This window comes from Sinocyclocheilus anshuiensis, unplaced genomic scaffold (assembly GCF_001515605.1).
Source record: "Sinocyclocheilus anshuiensis isolate Anshui unplaced genomic scaffold, SAMN03320099.WGS_v1.1 scaffold1155, whole genome shotgun sequence".
Lineage (NCBI taxonomy): Eukaryota > Metazoa > Chordata > Actinopteri > Cypriniformes > Cyprinidae > Sinocyclocheilus > Sinocyclocheilus anshuiensis.
The window spans coordinates 422,872-443,281 of record NW_015542398.1 but is presented as its reverse complement, the minus strand read 5'-3'; the positions used below and the strand labels follow the sequence as shown (position 1 = coordinate 443,281).

At 36.0% G+C, this 20,410-nt stretch overlaps 1 protein-coding gene across 1 annotated transcript in view; it reads right to left on the bottom strand.

The window, feature by feature from the left end:
- Positions 1-20,410, bottom strand: part of LOC107692863 (methyltransferase-like protein 13) — a 61,350-nt gene that overhangs the window by 36,526 nt on the left and 4,414 nt on the right. The window contains 1 exon segment of the mRNA XM_074187027.1: positions 3,445-3,728. Coding sequence (XP_074043128.1) covers positions 3,445-3,728 — 284 coding nt within the window.

Here is a 20,410-nt window from a genome sequence, read left to right as displayed (position 1 = left end):
AATATTTACAAATCTATTCTTTTCATCAGGGCAAAGCAAACATTTCTGTACCCACCAAAATACAGCCAATACAGAAATCAATCAATAAAATGTAGTGTTGATAATTATCAAAATATTGTTTGAATTAAATACTAATGTAAAAATGGCAAACACAAATTATAATATTAAATTAGAATTTTCACTTGGTACTCAATGCTGTTGTGGGAAATGTAAATTCATATAACAAAAAAACATTGCCATTTTATAAATTACATTTCAAAATTAATGTTGTCAAAGCTTCAATATTTTATGTAGATAAATGTAGGAAAATACAAGACTAGATTTCAGTAACTAGACAACTTTATACACTCCTTTAATTTACACAAACACACAACCATATAGCAAACTCTTGTGTACTATAGGGGCTTTTGGTAAAAAGCCTTTTGCTAAAAAGCCTGGAAGTACTGATGGTTGGTAAAATTGCAAAATATTATGGTGTGGGTTAGTCTGTAGAAAATACAATTAACCTTATAAAAAGAAATGTCTATGGTAAATCCTCATTCAGACAGCTAGGTAAACGTGTGAGAAGGACAGACTGAAGACTTGTTTGTACTCTGTAGGGTCAGCAGAGTGAATCCACGCAATATCAGACAAAGCTCTCACTTCTTCACCACAGACAAGTGTGACACTCACTGAAGCAATCTACAACATGTGTGTGTGTGTGTGTGTGTGTGTGTGTGTGTGTGTGTGTGTGTGAGTGAGAGTGTGTGTGTGTGTTTGAGGAGGGAGCTCTGTGTGTGCAGACAGCGTTTCTATGGAAACGGATGTGGGTGATTCATGGAGCGTGTCAGGCTGAAAAATAAATCTCACACCTAACATGTGTGTGTGAGAGAGAGACAGAGTGGGCATGGTGATGGTTTAATGTTTTTGAGTGTTTAAGAGTGTTTTAATATGCCAGAGTGTTATGAATGTGAGTGTCTATGTCATGAGGGGAGTATTGACATAGTACCAAATATTCATTAAATGCTCTTCAAATATATCAACTTCAAATTATTATTGTATATATAAACACATAACCACAAATTACTATTGTATATATGTATATCGCCGCAACATTGACACACACACACACACACACACACACACACTAGTATATAACTAGTTTTCATTCCCATTGACAGATATTATATACTTTTTGTTTTAAGCATAAACTCACTGAATTTTGTTCAGTTTTTCAAGACTTAATCTTACATTTGCATCTCAAGTATTGGAAAATTTGAATTGGAAAACAAAAATACTGAGGTAGATTTTTTTTAATTTTTTTATTGCAATGCATGCAACATATAATTCCATGAATTTAAGACTTTCTGCCCTAATTTAAGATCTTTTAAAGTCCTTAAATTGTAAAAGTGCAAATCAAGACTTTTTAAGACCTGCAGAATAACTCTTGATATATATAAAATCCATTTAATATTTGCCCTAACCCTAAAGAATATAAATGTAATTGAATTTAAAAAAATATATATGAAAAAAATATGAAAAAGCCCTAGGCACAAACAAAAACTGAACATCATGTTCTACTCACTATCATGTGTCAAGACTCACAGTCTCACAGAAGACCTCCAGTTCACAAATCTACCTGCTGCAAGACTCAATTTACTTTTTACATTCTCATTTTAACAGTGGTGATATCAAACTTGATATTCTTCACCTGTCAGCGGATTTAATACACTTGAAACTTTGATCAATGACTAATAGTTGCTAGACAATAACACAACTGCAAGACTCAGCTCAGAGTTTAGGTGTTTTAATCTTGTGCATCAAACCTGAAGTGGAGTTATCAGAGCCTTAATAGAGCTAGAAAAAGTCCACACACACACACACACACATATATATATATATATATATAATATCAGAAATATGTTAAGGTGATAGTTTACCTAAAAATGAAAACTCTGTCATAATTTACTCACCCTCACATTATTCCAAAACTGTAAGAGTTTCTTTCTTCTGTGGAACACAAAAGAAGATATTTTGAAGATTGTTGGTAGTCAAACAGTTGACGGTAGCCATGACATCCATAGTATAGAAAAGAATACAATGGAAGTTAATGGCTACCATTAACAGTTTAAGTTAAAAAAATATCATCTTTTGTGTCTTTTTTGAGTAAATGATGACCATTTTCATATTTGGGTGTATTATCCCATTAATAATGACACCGTTATGAATAAAGTGTGTATTTTTTTTTACTTTCTCCTTTCCCAGCTTAATGTGCAGAGGCATTAAAACACACATCAGTGTTTGGAGAGTGAAAACAGATTAACAAGATATTTGACAGAATCTGTAACTTATTTACCTTATTTACCCTAACATCTGGACTCCTCTATCCTCTCAGCACTGAGTTAATACCTAAAGCTGCAAATTACACCAGAACAGAGGCAGAGATGACCTTGTTTCTCCATAACCGAAAGCATAAAACAACTTAACAGGCTTTGCTAAGGAGAAAACTGTGCTCAGTATGATTGTTTTCTCTAGCTCATAACCTCCCTCTTTCCTTCTTGAGGCTAGATAGGTGTAAAAACAACACAAGATGTATGTATTTTTGGATGTATATTTTGAAATGTTGTGATCATCATGTAAATCAAGCCTCTGGAATGTGAATGACATTAATGCGATCCTGAAAATGTCGAGAACACACACTCTCTCTCTCACACACACTGCAGACCTAATCTGTGCTGCTCTGACATACTGATGAATAAACTATGAAGGGAGGAAACTGAACTGACTGTTACACTATTAACATGAGAGAAAGAGATTAAATATAAATGGCTCTGTGATTTCTGCTGTGATGAAAGGTTAGATTGTACAGAAATATTTCCTAGGAGTTTTAAGAGTCAAAACATCTATTAGCAGGCCTTTAACATGCAAAAAAAAACACACGGTTTCTTTGCTGTGTGGCCCTCACTGTGACATCTGATGAATAATTCTTGCAGTAGTGCATTTTGGGATTGAATGAAAGCAACTCAGCCTCTATGAGTTTAAAAACACAAGGTTCAAATTGCTCATTTAAGGATAAAATGGAAAAACACTTTACATCTGTGGCCCCTTATGTGACTAAACATGAGTCAGATGCTCTTAGCACGTCGTCTGTACTGTGATTTTCTTCCAATCTTCATTAAGGGATGTGGCAGATGTGGAAGTTCTTCAAATTTAGAATTAATCTCCACCCAAGAGGTAAAAATTGACTCATACGGCATACATGAAAAGCTTCTCCTGACTCCTGACGAGCTGCCAAACATCTACTGCTTAGAATCATCAAAGTTCCATCTTGTTAATATTCCTGGGTGGTTATTTGCAAGTACAGCTCTACTTAAATACAGATCTACTAAAAATACAGACATTTTTTTTAGGCAGCTAAAAGTCGACACTTAAAGTCAAAATATTAAACTCAGTGTCGTTCCTCACCTCCAAGAGGACCTGGTGCAGCAGTCTGGCAGCATTCTCAGAGACCTTCCATGGGTCGCTCTCCTCCACCAGCATGGCATCCAGAGTTCCCTTCTCCAAAACCACATCAAACACACTGTCAGGGAAGGCCAGTCGCCGGGCGTCCATGCACAGCCAGCTGAGCTGAGCGCAGTCCTTGTGTCTCTCCGCCATACTCTCCACACAAACGCTGGAGTAATCCACATTAGTGATGGAGGTGTAGCCAGCCTGGTACATATCATAGCTCAGAGCACTATTACCGCAACCTGAGAAAGAAACGGAGTCTGGCAAGTGAAAAACAGTTTGAGAGTTCTATTACTGATAATTTAAGAGTCGCTCTCGCAAATAAATGTGGTTGTCACTCTCAACTCTCTACAGCATTCAAAAACTGTAAGACCAAGCACAACAGAATAGAACAGAAAGACATGCTTAAAAGTGAGACTTTGAATACAGCAAAAGATATCTGACACATGAGCGCATAGAAAAACAACAGAGAAAAAAAAAACGGTAAGGACTGAAAGCAAGAACACATCCTCTGTGTGAATGATGATGCTTAGGCCAAAAAATTATGAAGCACCATGAAAGTAATATTCTTGAACATTCTAATATTAAAATGTGCCACCCGTGTGACTTTTTGGATAAAAAGTTCTCAGATGACTTAAAATCACCAATCTAACCGGAGGTGTGAGTGACGAGACTTCCTGTTGTGGCACGGGGGTTAGGCGTCTCAGCTCTTGAGGCGAGAGCAACTTTAATTATCGCCTCATTCATTAGTCTAATTAAAGAGTGCTTAACGAGCAATCTTACAGAGGGTGTTTAATCAAAGGCATTTTCTTTCTGTCTTTTTTTTTTATACAGTTCTTCACCTCTGTCTGTAGTCAACACATCTCTCTTCTCACTTAACACTGCATGTAAAGATAAAGTAATTTTTCACAGGAACGTTGCTGCTCTCTCAGTGTTATCTGGAAGCTTGCACGCTGTAGTCTCAGCAGGACGACAGGCTTTTCCCTGGAGGCACCTAACAGTATGTTTAAACCAGAGCGTCTCAAACTCTATTTATAGCTCTTTATAGAGTATTTATCTCACTCATGCTGCCACTCTCCTCCCAGATCTCATTACAAAACCATTCTGTGCAAGTGTGCCAGTTTGTGCCAACAAACAAAAGAAAAGGATGTTTTTTGTGCATATTAAAACCCAACAAGTCCACTTCAGTAAAACAACCCTTAATTTCTGTACAAATACTAATGTTCGTTAATGTCACTACAATAAAACTGTGGTGACTTGCCATTAAAAAATAAATGACACAATCCAGAGATACTAAAAGCTCCTAAAGAAGAAAATCCAGTAGTATTTATATACTATGATAGTATTGATTACATTTTTTTTTTATAAGCTTTGCTTGTAATATTTTTGGTTTAAAAAAGTAAATTGGGTTTAAAGAATTTGTTATTTGGTTTTGTATTTTTTAATGTTTTTAATTAAAACTTTAATTTTATTTTTACTGAAACTTTTATTTCAGTTTCAGTATTTTTATTACATCACAATAAACTTATCGGAGTAGCCAAGGCAGCATTTCTAATTCATCAAAAAAAAATTTCTAATATTTCACCAATGATATTTACCTAAAATGATTTTTAATAGTTTAAATAGTTTAATAGTTTTAGTTAACAATAGCGATACTGAATCCATTATTTATAGTACCAACTTATTTTGGTTTTATAGAAGAAACAACTATGGCCTTGTAACCACAGGTAAAATAATTCAAATAATATTTCCTATCCAATCTCAAGGGTGAAATGTTTAATTTCTGCACCACTACTGGTATCACATGGAATTGCAATCTGTTTGTTTGGACAAAATAACATTAACCTTTGGATTTTGGGGCAGGACTGTTTTGACCAATGGCAGAGAAGGTTTTCTATTTAGGAAACCTGTCTGAAACCAGCCATTATTTCTCCAATTGTGTTTGGTGCCACTAGAAATACATAGAAATAATTAGTCTAATATCTTTTTAAATGTTTATGGTGTGCAAAAACCTTGAACATGAGACACAGATGTTTGTGTGCTGTTTATGTCAAAGGTCAATGGTCATTGCGACAGTGTAAATGTGTGTTTGAGTGCAGAGGGAAAGAAAAGAGAGAAACACAGTTCCTGAGCTGTCAACCGCTGCCCTATCTCCACTCATAAACACTCCTTATTTCCGCTCTCTCCATGACATCACCAGCTACACATGGCCTCTGACCTTTACTATCGCTGCCTCGGCCTGGATCCCCCTCTTCAGAGCTTTCGTTGTGGCAACGAGGACCTGGGAATTTCCAGAGCGGAGACACTTACTAACAGGACAGAATGCTAAAGTTAGTCTGGCATATCACACATAGCATTCCTTCATTCCCTGCTCTCTCACTCTCTCCTTCTCCACATAGGGAGACGGAAAAAATGATTCCAACGTCTCAGACAGTCACGAGACACGTCAGACAAACATCACAAGACCCGGAGACTTGAGCAGAACGTGTCATACACAGATCTCTGGGTAATATGTCTCTGGAACAGAAAGCAGTCTCTAGGATTCACTGTATGAACTCTTTCACCAGTCAGGGTCCAATTTCACAAAACCATCTCTCTTTCTTTTTTTCTGAAAGTAAATGTTAAAATGAGAAAATGTTGCACATCTCAGGCAACTAAACAGTCTCACCCGTACTGTGAGTGAGAGGAGATGAATGTGGCTCATCCATGCTTTCCCATAATGCCCCAGTGCTGCAGAGATAGTGTAAATGATTTAGCACAATGATGTCATACCAAGTGGAGCATGAAACGTCAAAGTATTACACAACACCGGCAGAATTAAGACATGACGACATGACTAAGCCTCTCAAAATAAACTAGTGACACAAATATATGTCGGCCAGAATATTTTTTTGCCCATTATTTTGAGATTACTTGAAAATAACAGTGCCTGATTGGCTGATTATTAAAGTGGAATCTACTTGCAATCTTATCAATGGATAATTAAGGCAAATGGATAGTATTTTTTTATATGTTAATGTTAAAACATTTTAAATGTAAAAAAAAAAAAAAAAAAAATGAATTGGGTAAACTTAAAATAAGTATTTGCTAGGGCTGCACAATATTAAATAAAAATGTGATATGTAATGATGCGATATGCAATATGATAATTCTTTAAGTGTGTAGAATCAATTTAAATTATTTTTTAAAAATTATCCAAATATGTATTTTTTAAATGTATACCGTAACTTTCAGAACTACAACAACTTACTACCAAAAAAAAAAAGTATTTGATACTTAGCTATAAATGAGCTCAGAAACATTAGACAGATGAATACATTACTCATCCCACCCACAATTACTAGGTAGACGCTAACCAAATTAGAAGCTAACAAATTACACAACATGCCTCCATCCTCAAAATCCACAAACAAACCTGCACAAAGAAAAGACTACATTACATTTGGATTTACAGGTAAATTACAACCACAAAATTAATTTGACCTGATTAATTAAAATTAAAATTAATTTAACCCTATGTCATATTTTCATAAAGCTGAGCCTATTCAGTACATGGTAATATTCATTTTTATGCTTTGTGTGTGTGTGTGTGTGTGTGTGTGTGTGTGTGTGTGTGTGTTTTTTGTACCATGAACAATAATAGTGCCATTATGTATTTCCATTGGATCATGAAGCAAAACCAGCCAAGTACCACAAATACAAATACCATCAATGGCCACTGAAAAACCTATTGCGATTGTTCACAAAACAAAGCAGTTCCTCTGCAGGTCTGTAATGAAAGTACAAGACAGAAACGCAAGGTGCGATACAGATCAGCATCTAAATGAGAGGAAAAACATTGTATACCAGAAATTATCATCACGTTCATCTGAATTTGTGACTGCTTCTGATATTGGTGTTCTGAACATCCATGTTCTTTCTTGGAAAACCTCCATGTGTTTTTCTCTCTGTAGTATTAACATTCACCTTGATGTTAAATCTATAGACGCACGCACACACACACACACACACACACACACACTCGTATAGTTCCCGGAAATGTCAGCTTCACGGAGGGAGCGGCTCTGTTGCTTTGGTGATGCGAGATAGAGCGCAGCAGACCGACTCCCACAGGGCTTTGTTTACCAGCCTCCTAAAGCATGCTGAGAATAGCAGATACACAAAAACACATGAACACACAAGAACTGAGAGAGAGAGAAAATAACCATCATCAGCAGTGCTGTAATTATGTCACGAGAGTGCAAACATGTAGGATGAGAGGAGTGGCGAGCACATGTGCGTACGGCTCTAAACATGTTCTTTCCACTATGAGCATGATGCGTCTGTTTATCTCTGTCACTCACACATACAGAGACACTGACATCATCTGTCACACACTCACTGAAATATTCTCCAGTGAACCATTCAACCAAACTAATTCATCGCTAATGAACTCAGAGGTAACTTTTATTGTTACATGGACACCAATACATGACTGATATTTTTCAACAAGACAATCGATGGAACTGTGTGTGTGAAATTGACTGTCAGGTTCTTACTCTCAGTGTGAAATGTTTCAAATCGTTGAGACACAAAGCCACAGTTTGCAGACTAAGTACAAACTCTACAACTCTTTGCATTTACATAAAATCACTTGTGAACACAAATATGAAAACACTTCCACTTTTGGTCCATATACAATGTATCTGAAAGCATATAGGCTTATATAACAAAAATGTGTCTTTATACATAAAGTAACAAACAAATAAATGGGGTCAGTCAGTAAGAGGAAATTTTAATACTGCAAAAGATGCATTCAATTTATCCAAAGTTACAGTAAAGGCATTTTATAAAATATTTCTATTTCATATAAGTGATATATAAATTTCAATAAATCAAAAAATTATTGAAACAAATTTATAAAAAAAAATTATTAATTGAGCAGCACAGCTGTTGTCAACATTGATAATACAAAAGTTTCTTGAGCTGCAAATCAGCATATTAAAATGATTTCTGAAGGATCATGTGACTCTGAAGACTGGAATAATGACTGCTGAAAATTCAGCTTTGCATCACAGGAATTAATTACATTTAAAATATATTAAAATAGAAAACAGTTTTTTAAACTGTAAAAGTATTTAATAATATTAGTTGTTGTTTTTTTTTAAATCAAATAAATGCAGACTTGGTGAATATAAAAGACCTATTTCAAAAATATTAAAAACTTACCAACCTCAAACTTTTCCACAAGATATATATGGCAAAAAAATAACTTGACTGTTATGATCATCTGATCATGGGTGGCGCATCTGAAATCACATGATCCCAAGAACAACAGCAAATATTCCTTACATATTTACATGTTTGTTTTCAACATATTATACAGAAGTTGAAATAAATATGATTTAAAGACACAAAGCAGCTACTTGATGGAAAAAGCTTAATTTGCTACAATAAGCTTAATAACTATACACATGATTTTCAGTGGCATGTTATCATGGTAAGCCAAAATAAAGTGAGTAGGCATAGCGATACTCGAACTCACCCAAAGAAAAAGGGAATAAAGAGGTATGGCAGCCAAGGCGACATTTCCAATCACCCTCCTGCCAGGCTGCAGTCTGTGCTCACACACACTCATCACAACTTCTCACATACTAGTTTTCACAAGAACACAAGGGAGCCTTTACGTGTATTCTCAAGTGTGTGTTAATATCGCTTTCACTTGAGTGGGGATCGCCGCATAGTATGTGTGTGTGAGTGTCTGTAAGAAAGAGGATGTCCCCTGTTGTGTAAAGTGATATGAATCATTTTTGTAAGTGTTGAGAGAAAGTGTGTGTGTGTGTGTGTGTCTGGTGCAGAGATAACTCTAGGTGAATTCCTGATGAGACTCAAGGAGCTTTTCCGAACACACACACACACACACACGGTTTAGCTGGAGGGGATGTTAGCAGTCGACTCATGGCAGGAGAGAATGAGAGCAGGACGGAGAGATTAAAGAGCTTACTCACCACAATCTGTACACAGAGAGAGAAAGAAAGAGGGATGGAAGGATGAAAAGGAGGAATGGAGGACACTTCAGACCTCTTTAACTTCATTGTGACTTTAGTGTGAGGAAGTCTGCATGAATATTTATGCCATCTTTGTCATTTCACGAATATGTGATTTTAAAGTTACACATTTCCTCTCTACTTCTGTACTCTAGTCGATATGTCTGTATTTCCCATAAGCCCTTGCTCACAGTAAGTGCTTTGTTGTTAGTGAGAGACTGTGTCCTGCCGGAGGGGCTCTCCCAGAATCCTCTCAGTTCTGACTACGGCTGTGCTGCTGCTTATGTAACAGAATGCACCCTCTCTGGTGTCCAAACTACCGATTCCAGTTGATTGGTTGAGTCAGATTGGTTCCTGTGCTAAAAGACATGTACAGAGAGGTTTATTTTACCTGAAGAGTTCACAGGTAGATGACAAATAACATGGTCATAATTTTTCATATAAATATAAAATAAATAATAATGTAAATAATTGTATCAAAATACATATATGCACACATTTTCTAAAATGTAATATTAAGATAATAGCATTATATATTAAACTATATGTAGGCTTATAAATATACAATAAAAATTGTTACATAATATATATAAAAATAAATGATCAAATTACATCAAATGTATAGATCGTATTTTTAACATTGTATTGTAAACTATATGTATTATAGCTGAATAGATGTAACACAAAGTTACATTCCACAACACACAAAGTTTAATTTACATCTATCTATATTTATCTTATATAACAGATTTTTCACCTATTAATAAACAAACCAAAACAAGTAAAACTTGTCTTATTTTTACAAAAGCTACACCTTTCTGCAGGATTTGCTCAAGCCGCAAGATTTAAAGTATCATTCACATCTGCAACAAATGCTATTGGACTAATTTCTAAATATAATACTTAAGGTTAGCAATTTTAAAAATGATATGTCATGGTAGCTACCATGAACTGTAACAGGAGAGAGACATTTACTATGACATCAACAGACAAACAGCAAGCACAGACTGAAAGATTTCATGGATATTTGAACATTCCTCTAATGAAGCGCAAGAGAGAGCAGCTGATCTGTGTGTCACTCAGTGCTGCATCTCTCTTGACCTGATATGATGAGTCCCTTAATAGAGAGAGAGAGAGAGAGAGAGAGAGAGAGAGAGAGAGAGTGAAAAATAGAAGAAACATCGAGATACAGAGGGCAGTTTCATCTGACCTTGAAAAGAGTTTTGATTCAGTAAATCTTCTAAGTGGAGCTAGTGCACACACTGAAGCAATAACACTGAGCCTAAAATTCAGTGTTGACCTCTGCACTTTGACTTGCACACATGGGATCATGATTCTGCTTTGATCCTGTAACCCTAACAGAAGTTATTACTAATAACAGAGGAAACAGATGAGAGTATGTGACCCCTCTATACACAGCCAACAGGCTATACTTCTGTTTGTGCCAAATTGAGCTTATCGTAAAGATTTCCTTTTCAGAGAAGATACATATTTAGTGTTTTAGGGTTTAAACCTCAAAAGTTTCCACACTCAACTTTTTTTCCACAGTAAACTTTATGGTTTAAAATATTAAAGCCTCAAATTTCTCTCCTTGTTGTCAATAAAATTTTCAGCTTTAGTGTTCAAACATTTACTCTTTTGCCTATTTTAGTGCTACAACCTCAACTCTACTGGCTTGTTTACAGTTTTAGTGCCCTGTCACAAGCATCACTGTAAAATTTCATATTTCAGTTTTAAAACAAACATCTATGCTTGTTTACAATATGATTTTAAGTTTTTTAAGAAGCTTAGTTTTTAATAGCTTTACAGTTCAAGTGCAAAACCTCAACTCTACTAGCTTGTTTACAGTTTTAGTGCCCTTTGTTGCAAGTTTACCGTAAAATTTCATATTTCGGTTTTAAAACAAATATTTCAGCTAATTTATAGTACAGTTTACATTTTTTAAGAAGCTTAGTTTACAATAAATACCATTTTAGTGGTAAAAACACAACCATACGGGCTTGTTTGCAGTTTTAGGGTCCTTCAAAAGTTTAGTGTAAATTTCAATGTTTCCGTTGTAAACATTTTGACATTTTAAACAAATTTAAAAATTAATGTTCAAATATATAAATAATTTGCTGGTTTAAAGTACAGTTTAGAATTTAAGATACAACTTCCACACTACTGTCTTGTTTACAGCTTTAGTATCCTTTCTACCTAGTTCACTGCAAAGTTTACAATTTTAGGTAAGTCTAAACAATATCTGCTGGGATTGAGAGGCTACAGATGGAAGGACAGGACAAAATTTTACTTGATATGTTTAATCTTGATCTTAAGTTATTGTCATGCAGATAAATCCCACTAAACTGAAATCAGCTGATGGACACAGATTATTGTAGTACCAATAGGTTTTCATTTGTGTTCATTAGTAAAAGTGATTCCTCCCGTAATTCCCTAATTAGTGGGTGTGTTTGTAACCTCCATAGAGCAAGTGTGGGGTCAGAGCTGCCAAATACCTTCCTGCTCTGCAAACACCCAAAGAACAACACAAATCTGAGCTGACTGGAGCTAAAGGTGAGAAGAGGACGACGTGATAGAGCAACAGACCACTCAAACTTACTCTGACATGCGCTGAGAGCGAGAGAAGCTTCTAGAGTTGATTATCCTGTTGAATGTATGCAGAAGAATTGCGGAGGATTTGGAAATAAAAACCACATCTCTGTCCATCTGTTGGATTTCAAAGCATACAATGTCAAAGGAGACAGGGTAAAGACAAGATACCTGTGTGTGGGTGAGAGGGGGAAGGAGGGTGTTTTTTTCCTGAGCCTCTGCTTGTCTTTTTGAAAAGGGCAGAAGACTCTGCAGCCTCTGAACTCCCACAGAAAAGCAACAGAGCTACTTTTATTCTGAACTCAACAGACATCAAATCTAGCACAAGAACACTCCACTGTCTAACACCCCACACACTTCAACACTGTACACCCACAAGAGATAAAGCCCAAACTCTAAAGTTTCACTCCAACACTTTATTAGAAGATATGTTCGTGGTATAAACCCCAAATCCTCTGCAAAGACAGTGAAAATCTGCCTTCTCGAATTAGAAAAGATTTTAACAAAATAAGAAGGATCATAAAAACTTTTTCATTTAGTACTGTCCTAAATAAGTCGTTTCACACACAGATGTTTAGTCCACAAGACAAAATAATACCTACTTTCACACAAATAAGCCAATTCAAAAATATACACATTCTTGAATCTTAATACTGTGTGTTGTTACCTGGATGGTGACAGTTTTTATGTTTTGTGATAGTTGTTCATGAGTTCATTGTTTGTCCTGAGCCTTTAAACTGCTCAATGTTCGTCAGTAAAGTCCTTCTAATTCTGTGGTTTTCTAGTATCTTCTGCATATTTGAACCCTGGACTATATGATCACACTGAGGACAATGGAGGGACACATACACAACTATTATATAAGCTGCAAACATTCAATGAGGCGAATAAAGGAAACACAATGTATTAAGGGGAGTGTAAACTTCCTGAATTGGATGAAGGTAAACTGTAAATTTTTGTCTTTTGGAAAACATTGTAAAAAAAAATATTGTATGTAGGTTCTTAAGGGCAATACTAAAAAATATATGATCTTTAAACAAAATAAAAAAGTATACATCATCCTGTTCAAAGGATCACAAAAAATAACATGCTATTTTATGATCTCTCTTATTTGTTAAAATCATTAACATCTAGTATGTTCTGCAAGGGAATAAACTTATGAGCAGAACTGTATATATACATAAATTGACATTTTGATGGTTAAGATGACTCCATTTTAGGATTTCTAATTAAAAACAGCATACTGTCCCTTTTGTTTAGGAGTACAGGAGGGTTTGGTTTCAGTTTTAATAGGTACTTGGATTTGGCATGACCCCAGCATACTGTATGAGTCACAGTGGATGGGAGTTAGTCCTGCTATTTCTATTCAAATCCAGTTCTTTCTTTCAGGACTGAAAACTAGACTAAGGTCAAAGTCAGTGATCTCTTCTGCACTTGATATCTCAGCAGAATGACTCACTGAGTCAGCAGCGTATATTTGAGCTGACTGTCATGAATATCTAGCATTTTAATTCAACCACAAAAGGTAAACACGTATCACACAGCAGGATGGATCCATTACCTGAAGGAGGTCAGAAACATCCATGAAGCAGACAATGTTTTAAATAGTTAGAGTTAAAAACTATATTTAAAAATTGGTTGGAACTTGTACTAAATGTATTTTCTTCATTAACAATACTGTCTTGGGCTATATTAATTTAGGCGAAGTTCTGGGTAACACATATAGGTCCTGGTGTTTTGCGATGCTCAAGTCCTCCTGGGAAGCTATTTGCAAGTTAAGAAGCTTTCATTTCAACGTCAAGTGCATTCAAAACACTTTGGATGAAGCAAAATCACAATGTACCCTTTTATAATAAATTTTTAAAAGACAGATGTCCTCACAATGAAAACTACAGCTCCTGAAAGTTTATTGTAAAAAAATATTGTTTATTGTTACCTTAATGTCCAGCACCTAATCTCAATTCAGGTTTTGGGTGTACACATCTATTTTGTAGTCTATAATGTACATATATATATATATATTTTATTCAATTTAGGAAGGTGAACTTAATATACTACATATGCTATCATAATAGTATAAATGCTATAGGATTTTGTACATGCATTTTTCATTGTAAATGAAAAAAAAAAAAAACTAATTTCACACTTTACATACTCGTCTGTATCTATCCTCCATGTTTTCAGGACTCAAAGAAAATCCAGAATTTGTAATTACGCCATTGTGGTAGCAGCATTCATGTGCATTCAACTCGTAAATACAATCTTTCCAACTTGACTTGAACATGGCATGACATCTGCTTCATGAAGCCTAAATCTTTTTGCAGCTGTGATGTATCACTTGAGCTAAATCTATAGCTAACAAAAAGCATTCACTAAATTCAGCTCAAGTCTACCGTTAAACCTGTAAAATCAGCCATCTGTCGAGTAAGAAAAGTATTTGATTCCGAACCCCGCTAATGAAGTAACGACCACTGTTTTAGAATTCATTAAAATGTAATAATGTTTTTCAGTGTTAGTGCAGAGAGATCTGGCAACAGTATGAATCTGCTGGAGAGGTTGCAGGGTTTCAAAGTGGGGCAGAGGAACCAAAACTCTATATACAGATGTGACTGTTGCTTAGGAACAGAGCACTCCATGCCTGATCCACTCAGGACAGTTCTCCGTATAAGCACACAAATACAGTCACATGCAGATGAAAGCATGCCATGCCCACACACTGGCCCCCTACACACATGTTTGTGTGTGTATATATGTAAAGTATGTCTTATTAGCGAAGGCAGCTGCTGCTTTGCTAATTAACTCTATTGTTAAAGGATAGAAGGGCTATCACATACAGCCATTATAAAAGAAAAGCAAATAAAAAGGGGAGAAATAAAGCAAGCAAGAGTGACAGAAAGACTCATGGATGCATTAGAAGGTGACTAAAGTTGCTGGCAGACAGAGGTGCATGCTGAACAAGATTACATAACGGCAGCTGGGGTCCTCCTCCTCTCTCACATTGTCATTAAAATCGGATTACATGTGCAGAGAACAAACACTTTAAGACCACTGCAACAGATCGAGGAGAAAGGAGAACACAGACAGACAGACAGATAGATAGAAATACAGATGAATAGACAGGTATGAACACAGAATGACAACCAGATGATAAATCGAGAATCAGGAAAGTAGACAGATTGTTTAACCTTAGCACAAACATAAACATATATTATAACATATATATTATAACATACATTCCGTTTTACGGATGGACGGACGGACAGACAGATAGACTGATAAATGGAAATACAGATGAATAGACAGGTATGTAGACAGAATGACAACCAGATGATAAATCGAGAATCAGGAAAGTAGACAGATTGTTTAACCTTAGCATAAACATAAACATATATTATAACATATATATTATAACATACATTCCGTTTTACGGATGGACGGACGGACAGACAGATAGACTGATAAATGGAAATACAGATGAATAGACAGGTATGTAGACAGAATGACAACCAGATGATAAATCGGGAATCAGGAAAGTAGACAGATTGTTTAACCTTAGCATAAACAAACATATATTCAAAGAAATTTGTATTATCATAGAAAGACAGAATGATATATAGAACAACAAATGGGTAGAATGACAGATAGATAGAATGAACGACAGACAGAGCCATAGATGGATAGAACTAATGATGGAATGACTGACAGACAGACAGATAAATGGAAATACAGATGAATAGACAGGTATGTAGACAGAATAACAACCAGATGATAAATCGGGAATCAGGAAAGTAGACATTGTTTAACCTTAGCATAAACATATATTCAAAGAAATTTGTATTATCATAGAAAGACAGAATGATATATAGAACAAATGGGTAGAATGACAGATAGATAGAATGAACAACAGATAGAGCCATAGATGGATAGAACCAATGATGGAATGACAGACTGACGGACAGATAGAACGTCAGACAGAATGACCGACAGACAGAACGACATAACGACCGACAGACAGACAGACAGACAGATAGAACGTCAGACAGAACGACAGAACGACCGACAGACAGAACAAAAGAACGACCAACAGACAGAACGACAGAACGACCGACCGACCGACAGACAGACAGACAGATAGAACGTCAGACAGAATGACAGAACGACCGACAGACAGAATGACAGACAGACAGAACGACAGAACGACCGACAGACAGACAGATAGATAGATGTGACACTACAAGCAATAAGAGGTGATGCCCTCTAACTAACCTCCAGCTGGAACAGATGTTCTCTTTACCTCTAACCCAGCACATCATAATGAGCATGTAGACACTCACGTACACATCTTCAACTGTCATTCAGGGTTTTCCAGTAACAGATGGTGAAAAGAACAAACTGTTTCTGTGTGTTCGGACACAAGTAAACGGAAGCTGATATGAGCTTACGTGACACCTCACAGAGGTGAGAAGCCTACGAGGCAGTCATGGGCATTGAGCTGCTAAAATAATGCTACTATAACCGTGACAGTAATGCTTATTAAAGAATACACAATCAAAGAGTGTTTAATGAGAAATAGACATTTATGAGCATAAACAAAGCCTTTGTACTAGAATTGTTGTGGACTTCGATTTAAAAAAATCTAGTGATTCTGCAAAATTTTCATTTCAAAATCACACTCCATTAATACGCTGAACAGTCACAAGAGTCAGTCGTGACAGAAACACTTGAGGTTTCACACACCCTTTCACATCTAGATGAACATACAGCATGGGACACATAACACTAATTCCCACACACACCAGAACTGCTGCTGTCGAGAGATTGTCTTGTCTGTTCGTCAGAGGCAAGAGCTGTCAGGAGGACAGAAGATGAGTCGATAGACACAACCTACTTCCTGTGGACAAACTCCATCTGGCCCTCAAACACACCTCCAGAGAACTTCCAGTCCTTCACAGACACACATGCACACTTCAGTGAATGAATATTGTGTAATGCTTCCTGTCTAATGAATAAATAAAATAATGAACAAACATATAACTGATTATATTACTGCGTAAATGCTCACAATGAATATAGATTATTAATACTTTTTCGAGAACAAATTTTAACATCCAAATAAATTTTAATATCAGTATAATTTAGCATCTTCATACCATTACAGGCTCAGTGTGAACACGTAACTGTATATATATTTTTTTAATAAAATATATAATTATCTAGATAAAATGTTTGTCAAGACAAACTTTATGGTGGCTTGTGAAAGCTTAGACAGAAAGCTATATGCTTGCTACAGCGGTCTTGTTATGGTGTCTTGGGTGGTTGCTGAATTCTTGCTAGATGCTTGTGTTCTGGCTGATTGCTAGGGAGTTGCTATGCAGTTGCTAGGGTGTTCTGGATAGTTGCTATAGGGTGTTGTTATGCTGTTGCTAGGGTGTTCTGGATGGTTGCTAATCGGTTGTTATAGTATTGTTATGCATTGCTAAGATGTTGTAGATGGTTGTTTTGATGTTCTGGGTGGTTGCTAGGATGTTCTGGAATCAAGTCATCAATGAATGTCATAAATAAATAAATAAATAAATAAATAAAATAAACACTACCTTTCAAGACTTCAACCCTTTTTTTTTAATTAATACTTGTATTCAGCACTATGCATTAAATTAATCAAAAATGTCTGCAAGTACTTCTACATTTTCACAATAAATTAAAATTTAACAATTTTTTCAACTTTCAATTCAAAGTATCCTGAAAGAATGTATCACAGTTTCCAAAAAAACAAAAAAAAAACATAACTATCATCAATAATGATAATAAGAAATGTGAATATACAGTTTGTGTTTGTGCACACACACAGACACAAACTTTATATTCAATTTCAGAAGGAAATTTAAAATAATTTGGCTGGAAAGTGGAAAGTCACAAAATTGTGACAAAAACAGGACTGGGGTGACCCTCAAATGAAGGCATGTTGCATTGCATTTTGCTGATCAGGCATATCTAGTATAGACAGCTTTGCAGTTTTGTTGATTATACTGGGAGCAATCCAGGTTTACCACATCAGTCTAGACAGACTAATATGCTGTTGTTCTGAAAACTTGTTTTGACAACATCCTCCTTCCCTCTGACCACTGATTTTAAGTAATTCTTGGTTAAGACCAGCAGGCAAAATCTATTTTTCTATAAAACGGTGGAAAACATATGGAATGGCCAGACTGGGCACTGGCCCCGGCACAGGTGCAAAAGGAATATCAGAGATGGAAAACTTCTCTGCAGAATCCCAGGTTGCCATAGTTACAGCTCACAATGCACCACTCAGTCTAGAGTCTAGTACAATGAAGTGGAAGTAAAACTAAAACTGACCCAAGATCAGAGTCCCCTATCCATCCTAACAACAGTTTGAAGCCAATATAAAGTCTGCACCTATGACTAACTTCTCTCAGCAGACAGTTTATGAAAATCCAGCAAGGACAACCATGCAGCAAACAGATCCAGAGATGCCAGGGAAGGACTAAAGCCTGACTGAAAATGAAAGGTTTCAGCAGATCAACGACGCACAAATTGTGTATGTGTGAGTTAATATACTGTAAATTAACCCAAGAGAGAAAATATATGTGTATGGGATTCAGATCAGATGCATGTGGGAATTGAACACGAGTGCGTATGTGTGTGTCGTTATTAGGTACAGGGTATATAACTCAAACCCTTTCCTAAATCACACATACACAAACAGTTTTCTTTCATGTGCATCCGCTGCCCCATTTATCGGAGGAGAGCCCATTTATCATCCGAGCACCGTTGCCCGGGTAACCCAGTTAATATTCCAGACATGAGTCAGAGAGAGAGAAAGAAAGAAAGAGAGAAAGTGAGAGAGAATGAGAGGAATTCTCCCTGATCTGCAAACAAATAAGCAACACAGTTAGAGGTCTAACACACAAAGCCAGGTTTCCTAAAAGGTCACATAAGGCATATGTGCACTCAAGATCACACTTATGCATAATACAGTGTACATACAAAAAAAAACATGAATATAATCTACCAAAAACAGGATCCAACCCACAAAAACACACAGCACACACTTACATATGTACACAAAATGCATATTTTTACAAAATCAAACACATTAAACTACATTGTATGCTTGTGCTAATGTATATATGCAAAAATATTAAGCAGAACAACTGTTTTTAAAATTGATAATAATGAAAATTTATTTCCGAGCAACATATCAGCATATTAGAATGATTTCTAAAGGACCGTGCAACACTGAAGACTAAATTGAATAAATTACACTTTAAAAAATATCAAAATTTTAATTTGTAATAATATTTCAAAAAACACAGAAAACATTTTTAAAAGATCACCATGAAAACAACAAAACACATTATATTCTTATGTTTATAATGTATATACACAACAAAAACAATGGTTCAACACACAAAACTTTCCACACAAACGCACACTCATTTAACTGGCAAAAATATATTTTTACAAAAATTGCATCACTATATTCTTATGCTTAAACTGTACAAAATGCAAAGCATTGTATGTATATAACAAAAAAAAAAACAAGGTCCAACACAAAAAAAAGGCCACACTACACGATGATATAATAGCAAACTCATTTAACTACCAAAAATGCATTTTTTTTCCCAAGATATCACACACAAATATAGTAAAATGCCCTATATTCTTATGCATTTATAGCATGCCAACAAATTGCATTCAAATAACCAAAGCATGACAGATTTTCCCACTTGAGCACAACACTGGGCAAGCACAGGGGGTAACCCCCACATGACTGCAGTACCTTCCAGCAGCATTGACTCCTTTCAGCCAATCAGAAAGCAGAGGGAGAGGAAGGAAGATCAAAACAGGCTGGGCGGTGCCAAGGAGAAACCGCATAACACCGCAGCCTTTCCTTCCCCCACCATTCATTCATCTGCGCCATTCTTTAATTCATCCCTTCACTGATTCATTCATTCATTCGCGTTAACACAGCTACAGGTCATGTGGACCGCAAGGCTCGCTCTCAACACGGTGCAGTCCGGGTTCAGAATGTGTTACGTGTCTCTGGGGGGTAATAAATGCCGAGAGCGAGAGAAAAAGACGATGCTCGCAGTGTGAAGCGAGCGCTGACTCACACTCATTCTGACCGATAGTGACTCATGATTTCTCTATTCAAGACGGTTCATTCAAAACTCAATTGCCTCAAACTCTTCGGGACTTCACTGAAGATGAAATGTGATTGTTCTGGCGCACAACAAAGAACAGTTAAAAGCTTCTCTTTTTCTTTGTTAGCTTGTTCACTGCAGTAG